This window comes from Hydra vulgaris, chromosome 13 (genome assembly GCF_038396675.1).
Source record: "Hydra vulgaris chromosome 13, alternate assembly HydraT2T_AEP".
NCBI lineage: Eukaryota > Metazoa > Cnidaria > Hydrozoa > Anthoathecata > Hydridae > Hydra > Hydra vulgaris.
Window position 1 is genome coordinate 51,087,755 of NC_088932.1, and position 24,746 is coordinate 51,112,500.

The 24,746-nt window shown below is 28.0% G+C and overlaps 1 protein-coding gene and 1 pseudogene across 2 annotated transcripts in view; both read left to right on the plus strand.

The window, feature by feature from the left end:
- The first annotated feature begins 805 nt into the window (after positions 1 to 805).
- LOC136090413 (U2 spliceosomal RNA) lies at positions 806 to 1,029 on the plus strand (annotated as a pseudogene).
- A 399-nt stretch (positions 1,030 to 1,428) lies between these two features.
- LOC101240329 (uncharacterized) overlaps positions 1,429 to 24,746 on the plus strand; it is an 88,868-nt gene continuing 65,550 nt past the window's right edge. Inside the window, exons 1-8 of one of the 2 annotated variants that reach the window (XM_065816634.1) lie at positions 1,429 to 1,545; positions 6,927 to 7,004; positions 8,000 to 8,059; positions 8,746 to 8,904; positions 12,614 to 13,207; positions 13,885 to 14,349; positions 17,719 to 18,189; positions 18,264 to 18,848. In XM_065816634.1, the coding sequence (XP_065672706.1) occupies positions 1,512 to 1,545; positions 6,927 to 7,004; positions 8,000 to 8,059; positions 8,746 to 8,904; positions 12,614 to 13,207; positions 13,885 to 14,349; positions 17,719 to 18,189; positions 18,264 to 18,848 (2,446 nt within the window). In that variant the 5' untranslated portion in view covers positions 1,429 to 1,511. Of the gene's footprint in view, positions 1,546 to 6,348; positions 6,402 to 6,926; positions 7,005 to 7,999; positions 8,060 to 8,745; positions 8,905 to 12,613; positions 13,208 to 13,884; positions 14,350 to 17,718; positions 18,190 to 18,263; positions 18,849 to 24,746 lie in introns of those variants that run through there. The other variant, XM_065816635.1, reaches the window with a different exon arrangement.

Sequence of the window (24,746 nt, forward strand, 5' to 3'; positions counted from 1 at the left end):
TACTATGTTTTGTTTTTATTCAAAATGCAGTTAAAACCACTGCTATTTTAGGACTTTAAACTAGGTAATTTCAATGAAAAACACTGGGTAATTTGAGCATGCTCATTTTACACAAAAATTGCATCTCTAAATAAATTCAAAACTAAATATTTCTATGCATTATTTTTAAAACAAAAATAAATTGGATTTTTAGCTAACATATTTTTCTTTATAAAAAAATAAATTTCATTATTTTAGCGCCAAAATTTCGCGCCACAGATTTATTCATGCGTGATGGTATTATTTTAACAACGCAAAAAATTTAACAGCGTTTAATTAGATGGTAACCGCTAAATACTGCATACAAATTGGCACTAATTGTACTGATTCCTGTTATCACCACATAAAGTGGATTCAAAAAATACGAAGCAACTTTAACTTCATTGCTTACATCTAAGAAATCTTTAAGTATGCTTATATTACTAAGGTGCTCATATTACCCTAATCTACCCTATCTAATAATGATGTAATAAAGTTAATAATGATGATGAATCGTACGAAAATTAGATGATTATTTCCTTCAAGTAGAATGACCTTTTTAGCGATTAAGAGCAGTGAACAGTTCTTTAACTTTTTTTTTACAGTGTTAAACATTAGGCACGGAGAAAGACAACAATTTCTGCCTGGCTTTATTTGTTTAAAACTACTTTGATCACGTGACAATTAAGATAAAAGAAAAACTTTCAGACCATTGTTCATTTCTATAGATTTCGATAAAATCAGAATTTCTTTATTATAAAAATTTGTTTTATTACAAAGTAATAAAATCGCTTCTCGGCCTAATGGCTAAGATCAAGTGTGGTATCTGTTCTTATTTCGGCTCCGGACCATCTCTCAATTGGTTACGGTGTTGTTAGAAAGCAGAAACAGCACAAGATCGAAACTTTGACAGTCGATAGAGGTTCTTGGCGTAGTCGCTTTTTCGTTGTCTCCTTCTACGTCCGGATATCTCAAAGCGATCCGTCCACTCCGGACGTTAAATGGAGATAAATCATTAAGTTGGCGCTGCTCCGCCAACTTAATGATTTATCTCCATTTATGCTCATCAAATCACTCCGTGTTTTGGCTCATTTAACCCTTAAATGAGCCAAAACACGGAGTCTCGGCTCCCAAATAAATAACACCGCCTTCTGGGGCCCTGTGTAAGTCTGGTTTCAGCTGCAAGTGTCTTTTGTTGGTCGGTAAAAAAAAAAAAATAATAATAAATTTGTTTGTTTTAAAAACGCATTTTTATAATTTAATTTAAATCTCTTTTTGAGAGAAATAATTCTTGAAAATAAATAAGGCCGCTGTTTGCACCACAAACGCTTCTTTACTCTTATTGAGAGTAAAACTTTTTTGTTTACGATCAAATGTTCTTATTTATGGTCAAATGAACTATAAACTTGTGTAACTAAACCATAATATTTGAGTTTCTGTCTTCTGTCTATGTTTGTCTTTAACTTTTTAACAGTAAATTTTTCTTCAGAAAGATGCTTATTTTTAGCTCATGGTTTGCTTACATAGGTTAGTTTTTAATAGATTGTTAAATATTTTACTTAATTTTTTTGCAATTTACATCTGGGTTAAATATCTCAAAACAATTTCAATAAAAGGATATAAATTTTTTCATCTTTTCAGCGATATACTAAATCATTTTTTCATCGTTAAACTCTTTCAAAATGACTCAGTTGGACACGGTTGTATAAACCACGAAACTTTCGTTGGTCCCATTAATATTTTAGGCTCCTTCGATATTTCAAATCGAAAAGCGATTCAAGATTTAATTCGAAATTTTTCAATTTACTCGAATTGAATCGAGGTAATTTCTTTGTAAACTATTTATCAATCAGGAAATTTAATTATAAACTTCCCAACATTAACTTTACAATATTTTCTAATTAATAAAATTACATTTTTTACATTATTAAAATGTTATTATTCTAATAATCATTGCCATCGCAGAAATTCCAGATTTTAAGAAGTACCCAGTGGACACTCGTTTTTCTAGGGACGTCTGTGAAACCTCGGACTTTGACGCATGCCCACTGGATAGATAAAGTAAATTAATAATATGCGCGGATAAAATCTTAACAATTATTGCTACTGAACTATTAGCGGCTAATAGCGCAGTAGCGATAATCGTTAACAGCGCTAATAATTAGCGCAGTTAACGATTATCGTTACTGCGTTATTAGCGCAGTTAACGACTATCGTTTATATCCAGTATTGTTACTGCGCAAATAGCGCAGTAACGATTATCGCTACTGCGATAAACGTTATGCACGATATATATAACGATAATCGTTAACTGCGATAGCGCAGTAACGATTATTGTTACTGCGTTATTAGCGTAGTTAACGATTATCGTTACTGCAGTTATTAGCGTTGTTAACGATTATCGTTACTGCGCTGTTAGCGCTGTTAACGATTACTGTTAAAGATTATTGTTACTGCGCTATTTGCGCTGTAACGCGTTTTTTTCTCTTAAATTCACCTCCCCAAGGCCAAGAAGGCCACTACAGATGAGGAGGCTACTTGTGGTTATAGCCCTCTCCCAACTCTATAACTCCGAAACACGAACCTTGACGAACAAGGCCACTGCGCGGAGAAATAAGTTGAGCGCGGGTACTACCAGGGGCGTGGTGGGAATTGAACTCGGAACCTCTCGCTTATGAAGCGAGCGCTCTACCACTACACCACTACTGCATTTAATGATTGTTATCGAATCGTTAACGAATGTTAACGATTATTTTTACTCCGCTATTAGCGCTGTTAACGATTATCGTTACTGCGCTATTGGAAGTGTTTGATTGTGAACAAGAACAGCCAACTCAGTTTTCTTTTACTGCAGAACATCTTGATCATGTTTGGGAAAATATGAAGTAGTTGAAAAATATTATCTGAAGAGAAAAATTTTTGTTGTTTTTTAAGCAAAAAATAAATTTCACTATGACATGACAATAGGTTGAGGGAGCAGGGGCAGATCCAGAATTTAATCTAGTACAAGTTGGGGGGAAAAAGAGGGGAAGGGCATTTTCAGGTTTTTTGATTCTGTAGATCCAGATAATTAGGTTTAAATTATTAAACATTTTTAGTTCGTCTTTTTAAATATTTGTCTTACACTGTCTGAATCTATGCAACTATGAAGTTACGTCATATGTTGATATTCCAACCGTCCGATTTTTTTGCACCACACAAATTTATTAAAATTTTTTATCATTATTAATCAGCCTCCCTAATTTATTATCGTTTTCAACAACATGCTTTGTTAGATATATAAATTTACAAAAATGAATTTTTTTCCAAAATATCTAAGGAGGGGAGGGGGAAGTTACCTCATCGTCCTTTCTATGGATCCACTCATGGTGGTGGATCTATGGATCCACTCATGGTGGTGGATTTCTATGGATCCACTCATGGTGGTGGTGGTGGTGGGGTTATACTTTCAATAAAGTTTTACACTTCAAGGCAAAGAGGGAGGAGTGGGAGAGATGGGAAAAGATCTTTTTTTTATGACGTAGTTTGCTAAGACCCCAAACTAGTTGCGGCTTGTTTAAGATTTATTTATTTTTTTCGAGCGTTATTTCTATCCTAAATATTTCAAAAAGAAAAGTTTCTTGTTCAAAGTTTCTTGTTCTTGTACAAAACGTTTTTGTTTTGTTCTTGTTCAAAACGTAGAGTGTTTAAGTGTTTGTAATATTAAAAAAAAATCTTTACCTTCAGATTTTGATTATACTGATTAAATCAGTGAAATTGATTACAATATAAGTAATTCATTATCATTACATACATTTACATGTGAACTAGTGATTCAGACGTTATCGGATGCAATTATGTAATTATTAGCAAAGCTTATTCTCTCAAAACTGATACATCTGACTTACAAATTTGGTTTCTAAATATTGTACGATAAGATGAATATTAAATATATTGTTTGTTGTTGCTAAAAAAAATTTTATAATCTGGAGAAAACGGTTTTACACGATTCTTTTTACACAATTCACATTTAAATATATGAAAAGAAAAACTATATTAGATAAACTAGTTGCTGAATTATTTCTATTTCTATCTTATCGTAGTGTTAGAGATCAATGTCAATTATTTCAAACTTAAAATGTAAATAAAGAATTGTACATTTATTATAAAAGTGTAGTCTTATGTAATGCATAATATTAAAAAGACTGATTTTTTAACTTAAAAGTCAAATTATTGAATCATTTATTTCTAACATCTAATTTCTATAAACTCTCCTTCATTTTTGGTATGAAGAACTTTAAACAAAATGAAGAACTTAAAAGAAATGATTTGCTATAGTTTTACAATTACATCCCAAATGATAATTGTATCAAACATCTCAAATGCTTTTTTTATCTCCTCTTTTGTACTTTTACCTTTGAAAAGTTTCTTTGCAACGTTTTGTAACCTAGTAAATCCTATTTCTTTTTAGAAAAAATTTCTTGTAAACTGGCTTCCTCAGAGAACTAACTTTTAGAAAAATAACAAACTTTGTTTAGGGGAAGAAGGAGAACATTCGAACACTAAGCAGGTTTTTATCAATTTACGAATGATTTTTTGCCAGAGACAATTACATTTTTTTTGGCATTACTAATGCCATTTGTAAATTGATAAAAACCTGCTAAGTGGTCGAATGTTCTCCATCTTCCCCTAAACAAAGTTTGTTACTTTTCTAAAAGTTAGTTCTCTGAGGGAGCCAGTTTAAAATAAATTTTTTTCTAAAAAAAATTAGAACTTACTATTTACTATAATATTTACTAAAATATTTTATATACATTTTCTTTTTAATTTGTTAAAAATAAAATGTATATATAATATTGTTAATAAGTCCATAACTTGTAATAATACAAGTTATCGAATCAAAAATTGGTCGAATGTACCCCATTCGAGCACTCTGAGGTAGTTTCAACCACCTAGAGGGGTACTTTCGACCATATTATTATTAATAAAATAATAAATCTATAAGGTTTCTTTATTTTAAATGTTTTATTGTACAAACGAAAACTTTCCACAAAATGCGTAAAAATTTGCGAAGTTATATCGAAAAAAAATAACGATGCCGTTCTTTCCGTCTTAGTTGGAGTTGCAGACTTTAAAATGATAACTTTTCCTTCTTTTTTTTTAATTTTTTCCAAATGAAGTTTCTCAATCTTTTCCTTTTCAGGAGTATCAGTATATATCATTGATTTCCCTGGTTTCCTCTTTATTTGTTTTGTCTTTGAGGAGCTTTAAGCAAGGGCCGCACATGTTCTGGAATCATTTTTTGATTGTTAGAGTTATTCAAGTAGTTGCAAGAGGAATGCATTACATTGGAAGATGATAGTGGTAAATTATTTTGTAATGATGCACCTATTACCTCTAGATTTTCGCTTGGTTCTCCCATTATCAGTGTTCTATTTCTGACATATCTGGGGATTAAATCTTTTAAGGCTCATCATTCAGACAGTGAATTATTGAAAATACTACTAATTGCTTCCTTTACCACATTTTTATTTCTTTTAGTTCTATCCGTTTTTGTTACATATTTTCGAGGCATCTAAAAGATAAGAGAAATAAATTATCATGGTATTTTCAAACACCAGTCGAATGTTTCCCAGCTCGGCAGGTCAAATGTACCCCACATGTGTTACATATAAACAAACGCTAAATCAATTTTATGAGTTAAACTAAACACAAAGGTTTTTAACTCAAGATATCATTAAATAATAAACAACGTAAAAGTTTAGGAGATTAAAATTGGAAAAGAGATTCTCTACGGATTATTTAAAAAAATAAAAAAATTACCTTTTATATCACTAATCAGATTTAAGTTGTTAAATCTGATTAGTGATATAAAAGTTGATTAGTGATATATAGTTGATTATAGATATATAGTAAAAGCTGATTAGTGATATATAGTTGTTAAATCATGCTGGGAAATATTTGAAAAGGTTGAATGTTCCCCATTGTCAAATGTTCCTCATCTTCCCCTAAATGCTATGATACAACCTTGCTACATTTTGAATGTGCATAAGTAAGCATCTGCTAAAGTTGCCTTTTTTTATGCTTGGGCTAGTTTTAAATGAATCTGTTCTAGCTGCCGGTTTGAGCCTTTGTCCCATCATATCTTTGTCCGCTTTTAATGTCCTTGAAAATATTCATTGTTAAGGAGTGCAGTGTTACTAAGTTATTTGATTTTTTTGTGATTTTTTTTTCTTCGCTTTTTATTGTTAAAAAAAAACGATTTTGCTAAATTTTGTTTTCTTTGATTTTTTTTTTTTTTTAAATTTACAAATCCAACATATAATTTCAGTAGGTTTCATTGATTTTTACAGCTATATTAAAAATTTTGTATGAAAAAAAAATGGTGTTATGATGTAAAACCGGTAAGTGGTTTTACAATTTTGAAAAATCAATAACCGCTTGTTTGAAATTCTCCAAGCCCTATTTAGTATATCATTATTAGTAACTTACTATAAAATCGTAACTTGTTACTTAATGCATATACTAATAAACCATTGTATACTAATATAATAAATACTGTATCGCTTGCAATATTTTATTATGTCATTATTAGACTTACTAAAAGTAAGTCTAATAATGACATTATAAAATTCTGCTAGCAATACAGCAATTCTTATATTAGTCTATAATGGTTTATTAGTATATGCATTAAGTAACAAGTTACGATTTTTTTACATAGTACCTACACACAAAAAAAATTTCTTGAAACAAATAAATATTTCTTATTCTTCTTTATTTTATTCTTTTTTTAAATGATTATTAAAAAGTCTTATCTTAATATCTTTTAAAAGAAATTTAAAATTTTAAAATGTATATGTGTGTTGATTTAATATTGCCTTATTAATTGCGTTTTTATGTTTGATATGAAACTAATTTTTTTAATATAGTCGTTATTTTGCTTGAAGAATCCTGGAAAGTTAAAGCAAAGCTTTCAGATCAGTTCACTTCTGAAATTAAAGGCCATGGTATATTTTTTCATATTCTAATTCAATGAAGCTTATTTTTTTAACAATTCTTTTCTTTTTTTTTTTTTAAAAACAAATTTAGTTTCAACAAGGTTGCAAGCAACCACAATTTAAGTTAGGAGTTATTATGATTTAAGTTGAAAAGGCACAAGTTAAAGAGCAAGAAGAGTCTCGGTTTCACTTTATAGTGACGTTTCACTATAAATAAATTTATTGGTTTCACTTTATAGTGAAGTTTCACTATAAATAAATTTATTGGTTTCACTTTAAAGTGAAGTTTCACTATAAATAAATTTATTGGTTTCACTTTATAGTGAAGACAAGAGTTAAAAGGCAAATAGAAGAGGAAAAAGATTTAAAAAACTGTAAATTGTATGAGTCAGGAAAAGGATGAATAACAAATCAAAAACACTCATGTTCAAGGAAAAATTTTAGATTAGTATAAGTTATTTGAGCATGAAGGGTTGAATTACAGTAATTTCACCGTAAAAAGATGAAATTTACTAAATAATGAATCACTATTGCAGTATTTTAAAAACGAGAAAAAGATAGTACCTTATATAAGAAGAACAAAAAACCAAGCTTGGCATCTAAAGTAGGTCTAAAGAGTTTTGTTAACCAGTGCATGCTGCCACAGATATCTTTTTTTAGAATGACTGTCTGTTCAAAGTGATCAATGTTAAATGTTTGTAGCTCAATCCATATAACATCATTGGTAGTATTATGCTCAATTTATTCCACCCCACTGCAACTTTATTTTTTTTGAAGGGGCTTGCAACAAGGTTTGTTCAAAGCCTCTTTGGCATATACAGTAAAAAAAAAAAAATTAAAAACTATCTATAACTTAAGTTTTTGTTATAATGCTGTAGCATTAAATACTGACAAATCTTTTATCATGATAAAAATAAATTATTTGTTATAAATTATTGTCTCAGTTTAGAGTTTTTACTTTTAAATCCATTCCTTTTTTGACTAAAAAAATTAATTTCATTTAGATTTATTTTTACCAAACACAAAGAGTGATTTGCTTAAAGAACATCAAGCAGAAGAAAGAAGTATACATTGTTTCTTTACCAGTATATCCAAAAATGACTTTGTTCAAAATATTTAATATTGTATATATATATATATATATATATATATATATATATATATATATATATATATATATATATATATATATATATATATATATATATATATATATATATATATATATATATATATATGTATATATGTATATACATATATGTATATATATATGTATTATATATATATATATATATATATATATATATATATATATATATATATATATATATATATATATATATATATATATATATGTATATATATATATATATTGTTTACACATAATATAAATTTATAAGTAACTTATAAATTTATATTATGTGTAAACAATATATATATATATATATATATATATATATATATATATATATATATATATATATATATATATATATATATATATATATATATATATATATATATATGTATGACATAAAAATAACTGTTATTTTTTTGTCATTTCATGTCATTTTTAGTTCTAACTTTTTGTTTTTATTAGTTTTATGTAGATTTATTTTTTATTTTGACGGAATTTTTGTTCATTATTTTAAAATATTTTAAAAGTATTTTATATACATTTTTATCTGAATTTTTATTCTTTTTGTTTTTTTATATTATTATTTTATTTTTGTATTTTTGTATTCTCTAGCCCAGACCCTGTACACATTTGGAGTAATAGAAGAAGGTGACATAAAAGTTACAGAACTGTTTCATGAACTAAAAGCTGAGAAAAAAACAAATTTTTGGAGCCAATCAAATTATCATTGGGATCGTACAGCAGTTCCTTACAAAATCAATTCTGACTTTAGTAAGAATTAAGTAATTATGAAAAAAGTAGTGTTTGTATTGTTTCCCATATTGTTGTTTTTCTTATTTTTATATTGTTATCTTCTTATTTTAATGTTGTTGTTTTCCTTATTTCCTAATATTTTTTTTATTTTATTATCATAGTTTAACATTAATTAGCATTACTTAGCATCATGCAGCATTATTTAGCATATTTTTATATTGCTCTTATTATATTTCTATATTTTAATCATATTTTTTTTTAAAAATTAAATCACAAATCATGTCTTATTAAGTTCAAGAGAATTTTCTCAGCATGAGTTTTTTTTTCTTTTTGTTCTTTATTTAGTCAAAAATGATACATTTGCTGTTTAATTATTTGCATATAATCAATGAAGTTTTTCTATTGCACAAGCAATCTTTTTTTTAAATAATGATAGCTTAATTGACTATATTTACATTGAAGATAAAGAAAGTTGATTTGCTTATAATTCCTAAAATTTTTTAGTACTTATAAAGTATATTTTTCTCATTAATTAACTCTTTAATAATTCATGGTTTTTCATTTAAATCTTATTTCATTGTTCTCATGAGGTAACTATAGGGTAATTCCATGTCTAATGATCCAGGTCATGTCACCATACATCTCAGACTTTGCTGTTTTTTACACAGTTGAGAGTGCTTAGTAAAATAAGAATTCTTTAAAATTTTTAGCCTCTGGCTCCAAGAAGTTCCTAAATATGACCATTTTACTTTTAGTAGATACTGGCCAAGTTCCCCTTTTCCCCTTAGAATCGCAACATTTATTTAGAGGTTTTAAGACACATAACTTAAAAAATATTTGGTTTTTTTACTTGTAACTGGCTATTTTTGGGGGTGACAAATCCGATGGAATGATCGGAAGTATAAAAATTTATTATTAAGTACCTGTAATTATCAATTTAAATAAGTTTAGGCAATTTTTTATATAACTGTTTTTAATGCTCAAGAAACTCATGTGGTCTTGATAATATCAAAAAAAAAATTATTACACATTATTCTATATTTATTGATTTTTCAAAAAATATAAAGATTTTGATCTGCAAGTATATGGATTTCCATATATGCATAATGGGGCACGGTTCCCTATTTTTTGTAGCGGAATATTGCAATTGGCTTTTCACTAACTTCCAAACTAGCTGGAGCTCTGAAAATTTTGGAATTTCTGTAGTGCTGGGGCACTACAGAAATTCCAAATTTTTCAGTAACACTGTGGCCATGCCCACTTATTTTCCCCCAAAAAATATTTTTTCATTTTTTGCATTTTTAATAAAGCAAAAATGATATTATTTTTAAAAATTTTGTTAGATTGTACTTGTTCTGTTTTATTTAATTGTTTACAAAGTATAAAACAAAAATATAAAGTTTCAAAATTGTGTTAAGATTTGCTTAGATGCGTCAATGGCCAAAGTATACATACGTCCAGTTGTTGTTACAGATGCATCAATGGGACAAATTATGTTGGTAATTGGGACCCAACACTCGTCTGCTCTAGATTATCAGAAAAGCTTGTTAAAAGGACCGTGCAGGTGCATAAATATTACCATAACATCTTGCTCATACCAATCCAATCAAACGTATCACATTTACACAGAACAAATTCACCAAATTTCAATGCATAAATAATAATTTTCAATGTGTTGATGTTATTTTGCTGATTAGGTTAAATACTTTGAATATAAGAAAAAGAAAACATGCCTGTTATATTAAAATCTTCACTTGTTTGTTTAAAAGTAATGGTATCTATAGATTCTGAGTTAAAAATATGATTGTTCCTAATTCCAGGAATTGCTCTACTTTTTACTTCTAAAAAACGTTTTTTCAAAGTGTTGCACAATTCTGTCGGCCTTTCTTTTTCAATTTTGAAAAAAGTAAACCCTTAAATATTTTATGCACAGCAGTCAAGCATTTTATTACATTCAATATCTGGTCATTTATGAGGCTTTGTAAACTTGCATTTGCAGTTAATTGTTTTACAGTGCTATCAATACCATCACATGGTGACTTATCATGACTTGTAGCAAAAATGTCCACTCTGCATCAATATCAAAATCATCTTTATGGAGACAGATATTGTAAAAGTTTATGTGGTTTTTATACTGTGCAGCACAACCATAAATAAAGAATCTTTAAAATATTAGAATGATTTTCTTTTAAATAATTAACTATTTGTGTCTTAACTTCATACACAAAACCAATGTCATGCTCATTATCTTCTGACATGAAGCAAAACAATTTTCCTTTAAACTATAATTTCAATTTCATTTAATAAATAGAAGGCGACAGGGTTTAACATGCATTGACTTTGGCACCAATGGTAACTTTAGATTTCATTTTGAATCACAAACGTGTAGTTTTCTGTAAAAGACAATAAGCAGTCTTTTGCCAAATTTTCCTTTTGTTGCATTAGGTATCTTGCTTGACATTTTGCAATGTAGGAATGAACTGTTAACTTGTTTATTGCCTCTGATAACATAACACTTGATAACACTTGTACTCTTCAATTATTGTTGTCTGATAGGTCAATGTTGTTATATCTGTTTTCTTTTTGATTCGAAAAGTTTTAAATTATGTAATGTAAAATTCTGTTAAAATCAAAATTATTTTAAATGGATAACTGTTTTTAATTCATACACTTGCAAATCAAAAATCTTATAAACATATGTACTTTCTTAAAACATTTTAAGAAAGATCATTGAATAAAGAATGATCAAAAACCGAATGGAACAAATATAAAAAATTTTTTTTTTTTGAAGACAATATTTTCAAAATTATCTTTACTTAATTAAAAATGCAAAAAAAAATAATTTTTTTTTGTGACAAAAGTGGGGCATGACCCCTAGTGCCCCAGCCTTATGGACCCTCTGGTCATCTAACCCGGAAACAATTTTAACACACATTGATCAGAACTATGCAATCGCTGAAAGTTTCAAAAAAGTGAACCCATGACCCAGCCCCCTCCCCTGGTGTCAAGGGCTTGTACAAATTTTCATGTAAAAATATCAAATATTTTTAAAGTTATGTGACTTGAAACCTTTAAATAAATGTTGTAACTCTAAGGGGACAAGAGGAGCCAGGTCAGTATCTGCTAAAAGTAAAATGGTCATATTTCAGGATCTTTTTGGAGTCAAAGGCTAAAATTTTTAAGGAATTCTTATTCTAATAATTACCCTCAACTGTATAAAAATCAGTAAAATCTGAGATATAGGGTGACATTTTTAAAAATTTCTGGGTCATTTGACATGGAATTACCCTATATTTTTGTTGTCACATTTTTTTGTTTTTTGTTAATTCACCTCCTTAAGGCCAAGAAAGCTACTACAGACAAGGAGACTGCTTATTTGTGGTATAACCCTCTCTTAACTCTAAAACTCCAAAGCACGAATCTTGACAAACAAGGCCGCTGCACAGAGAAAAGAGTTGAGTGCGGTACTACCTGGGACGTGGTGGGGATCGAACTCGAAACCTCTGGCGCACTATTACTACACCACTACCCCATGTAATGTATAATATTAATGTGATTAGTATAAAAAAGTTTGTTAAAATTTAAATTGAACTATTAATTATTTATCAATAATAAATAAATGATACATCTAAAAATATTAGGTAAATAACAAAATCATTTTTAATAAATATAAAAAGTTAAAAAAGAAATAATTTAAAAAAAGTGAGGTTCACATTTTATTGTTTAGGTACAAACTTGAAAAATCCAAGTTGTGATCCCATTGTAGATGTAGGCTTTATAATTGACTCATCTGGGAGTTTAAGAGACCAATATCACCAAGAAATAGAGTTCCTTATAAATCTTGCCAAGACGTTTAACATTAGCAAGAATGGTGCACATGCTGGTGTTATCACATTTAGTTCCAGAGCAGTGTTGAATATTAAACTAAATCAGTACTATGATCAAGAACAGTTTGAGTTTGCTATTGATGAAATAGCATATATGGGTTATGTTACACGAATCGATTTGGCTTTACGAAAAGCTTTAGAAATGTTTGATGAAATAAATGGAGCAAGAAAGAACATTCCTCAACTTTTGTTTTTGTTGACAGATGGTGAACAGTATGCAGGAGACGGCGTTGTAGATGAGAATCCTGCAAATGTAGCACAACTTGTTCGAGATAGAGGTATTGAAATTATTGCTGTTGGAATTGGTTCTGGTGTAAATCAATCAGAATTAAATACTATCACAGGCTCAACTGAAAAGGTATTTTTGGCAGAAAACTTTGATGAGTTGATAAACAAGAATTTTTTAAAGAGAATAAAAGATGGCACCTGTTTAGGTAATTTTGCATAGATAACATTTTGGTAGAATTTTAAAATAAAATGAACTTTTTTTTAAAAGTGTTTAATTTGTATTTTTATGCAATATGTAATATTCATTACAGTGCAATTACAGTGTACTCACTGCAGTGAGTTTAGTTAGCTGCAACTGCATTGACTAATCAGTCTAATCAACTGCATTGACTTAAATTTAGTTTGTTAAACTTTAAAATTTTTTTAAATTGAGAAAACGTATATGTATGTGTGTGTATATATATATACATGTATATATATATATATATATATATATATATATATATATATATATATATATATATATATATATATATATATATATATATATATATATATATATATATATATATATATATATCAACCCTCGGAATTAGGGTCGGCATTCGGCAATGCGGACCTAACTGCCGACCTGCAAGTGTTTGAGGTCGGCAAAAAATTGCCGACCTCCTTTCTATGTTTTATGGTCATACCTTTGTATAAAATAATTATTGCCAACCTGATGCCGACCTCAAAAAGATTGAGGTCGGCAAAATATTGCATGCCTCTTTTTTCCCAATTCCGAAGGTTGTATATATATATATATATATATATATATATATATAAATATAGATATACGTATATATATATACAATATTTAATATATACAAGTTAATTTTTTTAGGAAACACTGAAAATGAGTTTAAACTTCATAAAAGTAATCTACTTGCTACCTTATCAGTTATTGAAGAGGAATTCATTATATCTTTTGAAATAAAACCAACTCTTTATTCTCGTGGTCTTCATAGTGTCTTTCGGATAGAATTGGAAAATGATAGATATATAGCAGTTTGGTTTTCAGATAATGGAAGTGGAACTCTTATTATTAAGTCAGTATTTGGTACAATAGATGATGAGGTTCAATCAAATAATGATATTTTACTTTCATCATGGACTGCAATAAAAATATCTCAACAGCGTTTAAATAATAAATACATTTATATGGTTGAAATAGGAGGTAAAATTTTGTTTTCAAAAGAAAACTTGATTGCAAAATCATTTTCATCTGTAGCTGTTTATGCCGCAGATAAAGAAAATATTCCTCAAGATGGGTTTATTCGGAGTTTAAGCATTAAGAATGGGAATGAAGGTATATTTTTAAGATGGTTTTAAAACACATTTTTAATATTAACAATTTTTATAAACATTTTTTTAATCAAAAAAAAAAATTATAGTCGATAATTTATAATTACATAGCAATAAAGACCGGTAAAACAGGTTGTGGCAGTTCTGTTCCTCACCTTATTATTTTTAATTTTGATTAATTCATTATTACATCACTAATTATTCTAATTATATTGATTATCCTCCTTTATTTTCTTTCTTTTTAAAAGTTACTTATCAATTTTAATTATAACTTCATAATATATAATAATAATAATAACAACAATAATAACAATAATAATAACAATAATAATAATAACAATAATAACAATAGTAAAAATAATAATAACAATAATAACAATAATAATAATAACAATAATAACAATAGAAACAATAATAATAACAATAATAATAATAACAATAATAACAATAGAAACAATAATAATAACAATAATAACAATAATAATAATAATAATAATAATAATAATATATAAATATGTAGTTTTTTTTTTAAATAAAAGTTTTGTTAAGTGTGAAATTATTTTTTAATTTTGTTAAGTATGAAATCATTTTTAAGTTTTATTAAATATGAAACCATGTGGCTTGGATTGCCCACAGACTTTACAAGTGTAACCAAGGTTTAAATTTAGCATGCTAGATAATTATAGGAGTGTTTTAGTTAACATAATGGAAACAAAATCTGTTGTACATTGAGACAGCAAGCTGTTACCAGATGCAAGCTGTTAACAGGTGTTGGTGCAATAGCACCAATACCCATTAATTACTGTCTGTAAGCCATTTAAGGTATTGATTGTAGACACATTTTAAGTTCATCATATTTTGACTATATATAGTTGTATATAGTCAAAATATACATGTAGTTATACATATACAGTTACATATAGTTGACTACTAAGAAATCATTCAACTTACAAGATGAGAAAACAACATGAATCTACCCTAATGAAAACAACAGGAATCTATCATGATATTAAAACCTCTATGACTTAAAAGAATCTCTAAATATTATCTAAACGATAAATTATTATTGTAATGTTGTAGTGTCATATGGAAGTTGTCTGTTTAACTGTTTCTAGTATAACTGTTTGTTCATATCTGGATTTTTCCTTTCAATAAACAAACCTTTCTTAATCTAAACCTCAAATTTATTGGAGGCAGAGTCTAATATCAAGAAACAGCCATTATTATAATTATTAAAACATTGTTATCATGGAGATGTTTGTATATGTGTGAGTTTTTATCTCTCCTGTAGAGTTCAATCAATCTTGTTTTAAGGTGGCGAAAGGTTTTGCCTATATAACAGGAATTACTTCTGCAGGAATTACATCCTTATATGGGCAAAACTTCTCGCCACTTTAAAATATGAATAATTGAACACTACAGGAGAGACAAAACTAACACATATACAAACATCTCCATGCTAACAATAATTGTTTTAATAATTATAATAATGACTGTTTCTTGATATTGGACTCTGCCTATATAAATTTGAGCTTAAGACTAAGGAAAGTTTGTTCATTGAAAGGAAAAATTTAGGTATGAACAAACAGTTAAACCATTATAAAATATCACTTTTCACATAAAAGTTTTTTATTAGTTGTTAACCTTTTGTTAATAGTTTAATAACTTTTTTTGTTGTAGTTTTTTGCTATCACCTATTTTGTCGCAATTAATAACAAAAAGAAAAAAATTGTAATTTATATTTTATTACCTTATAATATTTGTTTATAAAATTAAATAAGTTTAATCCAACTGAAGAGGACTATAAGATAGTGGAAACTTTTTACATTTGAAACATTGTAATTTTATTGTAATTTTATTTGTTAAATAAAAAAAAAAGGTTTTTATTAATAAGTGGAAAAAATTAGTCTTATTTCTCAATTGCTTTATTTACATTTTGTAGAAAAGAAATTTTGGAAATATATATATATATATATATATATATATATATATATATATATATATATATATATATATATATATATATATATATATATATATATATATATATATATATATATATATATATATATATATATATATATATATATATATATATATATTAATATCAGAGCTGTAGCCCAGTTTTAGAAATATTCAGGACTGATCTGTTAAACAAGTTAATGTCAGGGCTGTAATTTGGTTCTAAAAATATTCAGTCCTTGTCTGCAAAACTGGGTACTGTAAGGACTGTCATCTAATTCTTAAAATACTCAGTCCTTAACTGAAAAACAGTTTTGATATCAGATAATGAGTGTCAAAACTGTCATTCATTATCTGATGTCAAAACTTCCCTTAGGAATAGTCACAGAAAAAGGATGAGACTTAATTGAATGACGAGTAACATGAGAATGAATTTTAGTAGATGGCACAAGAGACGCTAGCTCTTTAGAGCAGTGCCCATTATTGTATTTGTAGAAAAAAGAAAGAGAAGCAACATTATGATGTGATAATGGTTGGAGGTTGGCTGCAAGAGCAGGTCCAACTATGTTTACAATGCGATTTTGCACCTTGTCTAAAAGAGAAAGGGCATCATTAGAAGATTCGCCCCAGACATGGCAACAGTATTCCATACAAGGCCGGATTTGAGTTTTATAGAGATAGAGAAAAGAATTCGAAGTAAGAAAGTGACGAGCTCAATAAAGAGATGCAACCTTAGCAGATGCTAATTTTGCAACTGATTTGATATATGGTTTCCAGAAAGTATGGTTTCCAACTGATTTGATATATGGTTAGCAGAAGTGAGATCCTTTTTAAGCTCAAATGCCCCCTCCAAGCAATCAGAGAGTGTTGGTTTCTTATCACGACAAGAATAAATGGTAGTATCATCAGCAAACAATGCCACCTTAGATGTGAGAATATCTGGAAGATCGTTAATGTAAATTAAAAAGAGTATAGGGCCAAGGATAGAGCCTTGAGGAACCCCTGAAGTTACAAAATAAGAAGAAGAGTGCTGTCCATCAAGGATAACTTTTATACTACAATTGGAAAGGAAGGATTCAATAATCTTAAAGATGTTGCTAGATACTACATAAGAAGAAAGCTTATGGAGAAGGCCAGCATGCCAAACTTTATCAAAAGCTTTTGAAATGTCAAGAGCGATGGCCTTAACATTATTATAACGTTACATGATACGTTATGTTATTGTTATATATAAATATACAATTGTGAAATTGTAACATTAATTTTTTTCTAATTTTAAAGCAAAACTCTGTGTTTATACTTATATACAGCATCATTAACTTTGTTGATAATTCACCGTATAGATAATATATATTTTTTTATAAATTAATTACTTTGCAGGAGAATTTTTTAAATTTATTTTGAACTTTAGGTTTTATTTTGAAACAAGAAAAGTCTTTAATAGAAAAAACAGTTATTGCAACGCTACCAAAATTGGAGAATCAATTTGTGTTATCATTTGATGTTCGTTTTAACTCTGTTCAAGATTTATATTATAATGTTATTAAGTTTTCTGGATCTACATCTTCTGGTATTTATCCAGCTTTTTGGTTTCATAAAAGCAAAAATAGCAAATCATTAAGTGCATCAACCTTAGTAAACAATAAGCTAGTTAGTTTTGATCAGTATCCAGTCTCTTTTAATATTTGGAGTAAAGTTTTATTAGCACAAGTATTAACCCAAGGTGCATACATGTATTCTATTAATATAAATGGTGTGGAAGTATATTCAGGAAAACAAATACCAGTTGACTTAAACTCCATAGTGGTTCATGCATCTTCTCCTGATGATACTGCCCAAGCAGGATTAATCAGAAACTTAAAGATAGGTCATGGGAAAAAAGGTATTTTCTTTATTTTTGTATGTATGTATGAATGTATGGACTTAAGTATATCATTTTATAGTTTTTGATTTAAGGCACATTACATCTTGAAAGTCCAGACTGTGAAGGCTTTTTTGATGTTGGTTTTATTCTTGATTCATCTGGAAGTCTAAAATCTCAGTACTGGAAAGAAAAAGATTTCTTAAAAAAGCTAGCTAACAGTTTTGGTATAAGTAACAAAGGTTCACATGCAGGTGTTGTAACATTTAGTCATAATGCTGAATTAAGTATTCGACTAGATGCATTTTATTCTAGTAGTGATTTCAATGATGCTGTTGATAGAATAAGGCATATGAATTCAGTTACTCGAATTGATTTAGCATTAGCTAAAGCATTGGAGCTATTTGATACAAAAAATGGTGCGAGAAGTGATGTGCCCAACCTTTTGTTTTTGTTAACAGATGGCGAACAATATCCTGAAATGCCATTAACACATATATCTGATGAAATAAAACAAAAAGGTATTCAACTATTTGCTGTAGGAATAGGATCTAATATTAAAAGCGATAGCCTTGAAATGATTGTGGGTAAACCTGAAAATGTGTTTATGGTAGATGACTTTGATAAACTACTTAATGGAGATTTTTTAAAGAAGGTTAAACAAGGAAGTTGCTCTTCAGGTGTGTTTTTTTTTATTTCTTTTTTTTTGTACTGCTATTGTTTTTTTATTAGAATTAATCTATTTTTTTTAATTAGAATTTACTTTTTTACATTATGTTTTTATGTTTTTCTTGACATAGGGTGAGTATGTTGGGGTAGGGGGTCATGGTGGGGTAAGGTGGGCATGATGGTAATGGTTCTTCTTGAAGTATTTTATCTTTCAAAATTTTATTAATAATTTATATGTCATGCTCCGTGATGAAATCAGGCTTATTACTCAAAAAAATCAATTTAGTTATACATTTATCTAGAACAAGTTACTTCTGAACTCTCTGATCATCATCAAAGCGCTAGTAAAAATGTATTTTAATGTATTTATTTGCTTCTAGTAATAATAATTATAAGGCGTGACTCTGAAAAGATGTTTATTACTTAACTATAACACAATTTATGTTTACACTAATTGCATTAATTAATTATCAATAATGTTTTCCATTCTTAGACCTTACATTGTTGTATGCACATTTTTTTTTTTTTTTGTAAGTTTTTGTTTAGAGATATATTTTGTAGTCAATATTTTTATTTGTAAGTTTTTGTTTAGAGGTATATTTGTTGTATATCTTTGTTTATTTTAGTGTTTCATAAAAAGCTTTGTTATTATCATTATTGTAAGTATTGTTTGGGTGCAATGTCTATCTTGTTCTTGCCATTATATTAGTTTATTTTTAAATATTCTTCTTTTAATCTTTATTTTTGTCTTGAAAAGACAAAAAGAAAATTAATTTAAGTAAAAGTTAGTAGATATATATACATTAAAAGTGAGAAAACTTTACTTAGTAAACTCAGGAAGTAACTTCTTCTGTTTACGGGAAGTAACTTTTTGCTTACAGAAAGTAAATTTTTGTTTAAATACTCCAGGTCAGGTTCAGGATCATCACATTCATCTTGGGCAGGTGGTAACTGCACCCAGCTACTGTCTTGTAGAAGGCCACCTAGGCAAAGTCTTGAGGGTAAGTAGAATAACACTGTTGCCTCTAACCCCTTCTTCATCTATTAGGTTGGCATAGATGTAAACCTGTGTTACATTGTTTCCTGCCTAGAAAAATGAATGCTGGATCTTCTTGATTATCATCATATCATCTACTCATAGGTTTTTGCAAAAATTTGATTGTGCGAAAATTCTTTTTTTCTTCATCATTTTCCTTCTTCTCAAGATTGCACTCTTTTAGATGTAATTTTTGATAAAATTGATCATGCTCTTTATCTTTATTCCTGTTAATATTATTGTTATTGGTGACTTTAATGCTCTTTGCACTGAATGGTTTACCTCTAACACTACTGACCACTAAAGTCCATAACTTCTGTATTTCTCAATCTCATGCTTAGATAGTTAACTTTGTGTCCGTTTACCAGATAAACCTAATCACTTACCTTCATTCCTTGATTTGAGTCTTGTCTCTGACCCTAACTTGTGTTCAGTTTCTCTTTTTTCTTCTTTTGATGATTGGGTTCATGCAATATATTATAAATCTTTCATTTTGTACTTAATTGTACTCACCCTATTATCACACTACTTTCTAGTGCCCTAAAACTGACTGGGGTTCTTTTCGTGGTTTTCTTTATGACTGTACTTGGGTTGATGTCTTTTCACTCTTCGCTGATAAATGTGCTTCCTATGTAACCTCTTGGATCCAGCTTGGAATTAAACTTTTATTCTTTTTTGTCGTTTCCAAGTCAAGCCTTATTCCACTCCATGGTTTTCATTTTCTTGCGCAGCTGCTATATCTAATCGTAATCATTTTTTTATCTTTTTTAAAATAACAGTTCTCTTGAGAACAAACGCCTAATTATTGCCAGAAATCAATATAAAAAGGTGCTGTCTGATGCTAAGCTCCATTATTGCCAAATTACTAAATCTCATATCTTATCTCAGAAGTTAGGCTCTAGAGACTTTTGGAAAATCTTCAACAGCGTCATTAACAAAGGTAAGTCTAACATTCAATCTCTAATTTATGGGGTTGAAAATTAGAGTTTAATTCATGGGATTGAAGCTTCTCCCCCTATCTATGTCTATCTATCTATGTCTATCTTGTTCTTGCCATTATATTAGTTTATTTATAAATATTCTTCTTTTAATCTTTATTTTTGTTTTAGATAAGAGTTTTAGAAAGCACGTTTGTGAGATAAGAGTTTTAGAAAGTTTGTAATAAAACACGTTAAGATAAGGCTGAGCTCTTTTCAGTCAATAATTCAATAATTTAAGCAACGGAACGGCAACGGAAGCTGGAGTGATTTGAATGTCTAACAATGGGTTAACCTGTTTAACTGGAATGAAAGGAAGAGTATGGCCATTAGATTTCAGAGTTGAATTAGAAGAAAAGTTTTTTGGCAAAGAACCTTTCTTTTAATTCAACAATGGACATAATCTTTCTTCCATTCCAGTTAAACAGGGATTACTATTGTTAGACATTCACATCACTCCAGCTTCTGTTACTAAAGTCATATCTCATTTAAACTCTTCTATGGCTTGTAGTCCAGACAATAGTCTTACAAATATTTTCTCTAGAACTCTCTTCAATTCTCTCCAAACTATTTAATAAGTGCTTGACTGAATCTTGTTTTCCTGCTTGACAGTTCCATTTGGTTCCAATATTAAAGACTCTGACCTTTCCAACTATCGTTCAATTAATCTTCTTTCTGTTATTATCAAGATCTTTGAGTCTTTTATCAACAAGTTTCTAACATCCCATTTTAAAGGTAGCCAGGCTAGGGCTATTGCTATTAAGATATCTAAAGCTTTTGTTAAAGTTTAGTATGCTGGTATTCTCCATAAGCTTGCAGACCTCAGCAGGAGTAAATGAGTGCACAATTAGTGAGTTGCTTGTCTAAAGTAGACATTGTGGGCAACGCAGGCGATAAGCATTTTTGTAAGCTTTTTAATATTTAAATGAATACAATAACACTGATTACATTTTAGTAATAGTTTTTTTAGTTTTATACTGAAATGCTTTGTATCAAATACATAATAAAATACATCAGAAAAACTATATTCACTATTTTTCTGATATTTATTTATTCAAAATTGTAACATTTAACAGAAAAATTGTTAAAAAGAACATTGCATTTAACATTGCAATTTTTTAAACTCTTTTATTTTAATATATATTTAGATTGCTTTTTTTATTAAAATTATTTATTATTTTATAAATATTATTTTGTATTGCGTTTCTTCTTATTTTATATTTTAAAAAGTTCCTTTGTTACTCTTCTTCTTTGTGACTTCTTTTTTTTCTAATTTAAAAAGTTTAAAAATTGCACTGATATGGCTTCAAGTGAAATAGCAAGTAATTATAAGAAAAGACTTTTGTAATTGAAATTTGATTTAATGAGTTTGATGCTTTTAAAATTGCTTTTGTGTCAAGTATTTCAAGTATTTAAACAAACAAACTTTTATAAAACTGTTTATTAAAAAGTTTTAATTCAAGTTTTAAATAAACGTAGATTTTACTTTGATTAAGTCATATTTTAGAAAGAAAAAAAATGGAACCTAAAAACATTGGGTAAAACAAAGTGTATTTTATTTTTAAAAAGTTTTTTATTAATAATATAAAGTTTAAAAACTACTAAAAAGTTTTTTGTTGTTTTTTAAAGTTTTTTAAATATTTTTTTTTAATGAAATTTAAAGTGTGAAGTGTTTTAGTTTTTTTTAACGTTTTTGACATTTAAAACATCCTGGTTTTTGGTATTCAGGAGCTCAAAAATTGTACAAAGGTTTATGAGCTAACTTAAAATATATTAAATTCAAGTTAAAATATAATTGAATTTAATAAAATATTTAAACTAAAATGCAACTTACTTCAAAAAAGTTCACTAAAAAACAAATTGAAGATAGATAAAGATAAAACTGCAAAAAAGATTATAAAAAAAATGAAATAAAAAAGATAAAATAGAAGCATCTTGAAGATATATACAAACCTTTTTTATTGATGTTTAATAATAAAAAAATTAATAATAAGCATCAGTAAATGCTAATAAATAAACAATAAAAGACAAAATTAAAAATTCTTTCAAAACAAACTCAAAAGACTCAAAACAAACAGAAAAGCTAAAACAAACAAATTAAAAAGATCAAACATAAATCAATACTTACTTGGTTGCAGTAAAATCTTTTAAAGTTTTGGAAAGTTTTTCAAAAGATTTATTAAACATACATAAGCTAAAAAAACATAAACAATACAGCTTATATATATATGTGTGTGTGTGTGTGTATGTGTGTGTGTGTGTGTGTGTGTGTGTGTATAAATGTTTTACAAAAGGAAGCACTACTCACACAGATTGTTGAAAGTTAAGAAAGAGCTCATGATATTTAAAAATGGGTGAAGTTTATAAAAAAGTTTATTTTACAGAAAATAGAAAAATGACATATTATAATGAAAACTTTACGTTCATTAATAGAACATTATTATAAGGGGCATCGTTTAGAAGAAAAAAAGTTTTTAGAAATTTCACAGAATCGTAACTAAGTAACTAACGACTTTAAACATTGACTGGAGCATTAAAAATTGACTGTAGCTTTAAACATTGACTGCAGCAACTTATAATAATTAGGTATTTTTAGGAGGAAGTTATTTTTATAAAAATTTTCAAAAGATGTGTAAATACAAAGGGAATATATTTCTGCTTAATAATAATTGTTAATTTGAAAAGAGTTTAAAACAAATTTATATATCACATATTTTTTGAAATAATGTAGCAAAATGTTGGGCAAAAGTTGTTCATTGATATCAGAAATGCTCATAAAAATCGCAATTCTCTAGGAAATCATCACGAGGGTTTATAATTCCTCAAAATTTCTTGAAATCAACAGAAAACAACTAAGAAAGTACTTTAATTACTGAAGATCGCTTAAGTTAACATTATGTTTAAATAAAGTTAAATTACTATATGAAGATGGCTTAAGTTTACATTATGTAAACTTAAAGTTAACATTATGTTAACATAAAGTTTAATTACTATCTGAATATATCTGATAACTTAAGTTAGCATTATTTCAAGAAAACCAAAAGTTTTCTCAAGTTCAGAAATGCCAAATGACACCAAACAACATCCTCAAGACTTTACTATTTGATTTCATTATGATAATGGCATACTTGTTAAGTCGTTAATATCCTTTTCCTCAAAAAAAAATCTACAAATCTCCAAAACTTCCAAATTTAAGTCAAGTTTTTAAAATTTATCATTTATTTGTACTTTTTAAATGGTGTTCTAAAATTTTGTCTCCAGCATCTATTCAATAAGCCAACAGTGCTTAAAAAAGCTGCAACAAGTGCAACAAGCTTCCATCTTTATTAGTTCATCATCTTTATTAGTTCATCAACTATTTTAAGACTAACCTTTCTGTCATCTCTTCGACCTTGATATGTAATACTATCACAAGGCATATCAGTTTTAATGATTGGAACGTTGAAGCGGAAGTTAAAGAATCATGTGAACGTTTGTTCACATGATTCTTTAACTTCCGCTTAGTACTGTGCATTTAGGATAATTTTTATATTTGCACCTGAATTTATAGGTAGTAAAAAAGGAAAATCAAATACAACAGAATTTTTGTAATATCAGTTATTTAAATGATTTTTCATTTGTCTATCACTTTCTATCAAATCACTGTATTTTTTAAGTGGTCTGTTAAATAACTAGTTATTAAATAGTTAGTTAAATAGCCAGTTTTGTAGTCTTATAATGATTCTTTTGACTAACTTCCCTGGCAAATAAAACACAAGTGATACTAAAGAGATTATTCATAGAAGGAGAAAATTTAAAGCAAGAATAGTTCCCACCCCATAAGTGTCGGGGACCAAAGTATATCTTCTGTGGGTTTATCCCACCCTTCATTGTAATGGCAATTCAAAAAGCGAATC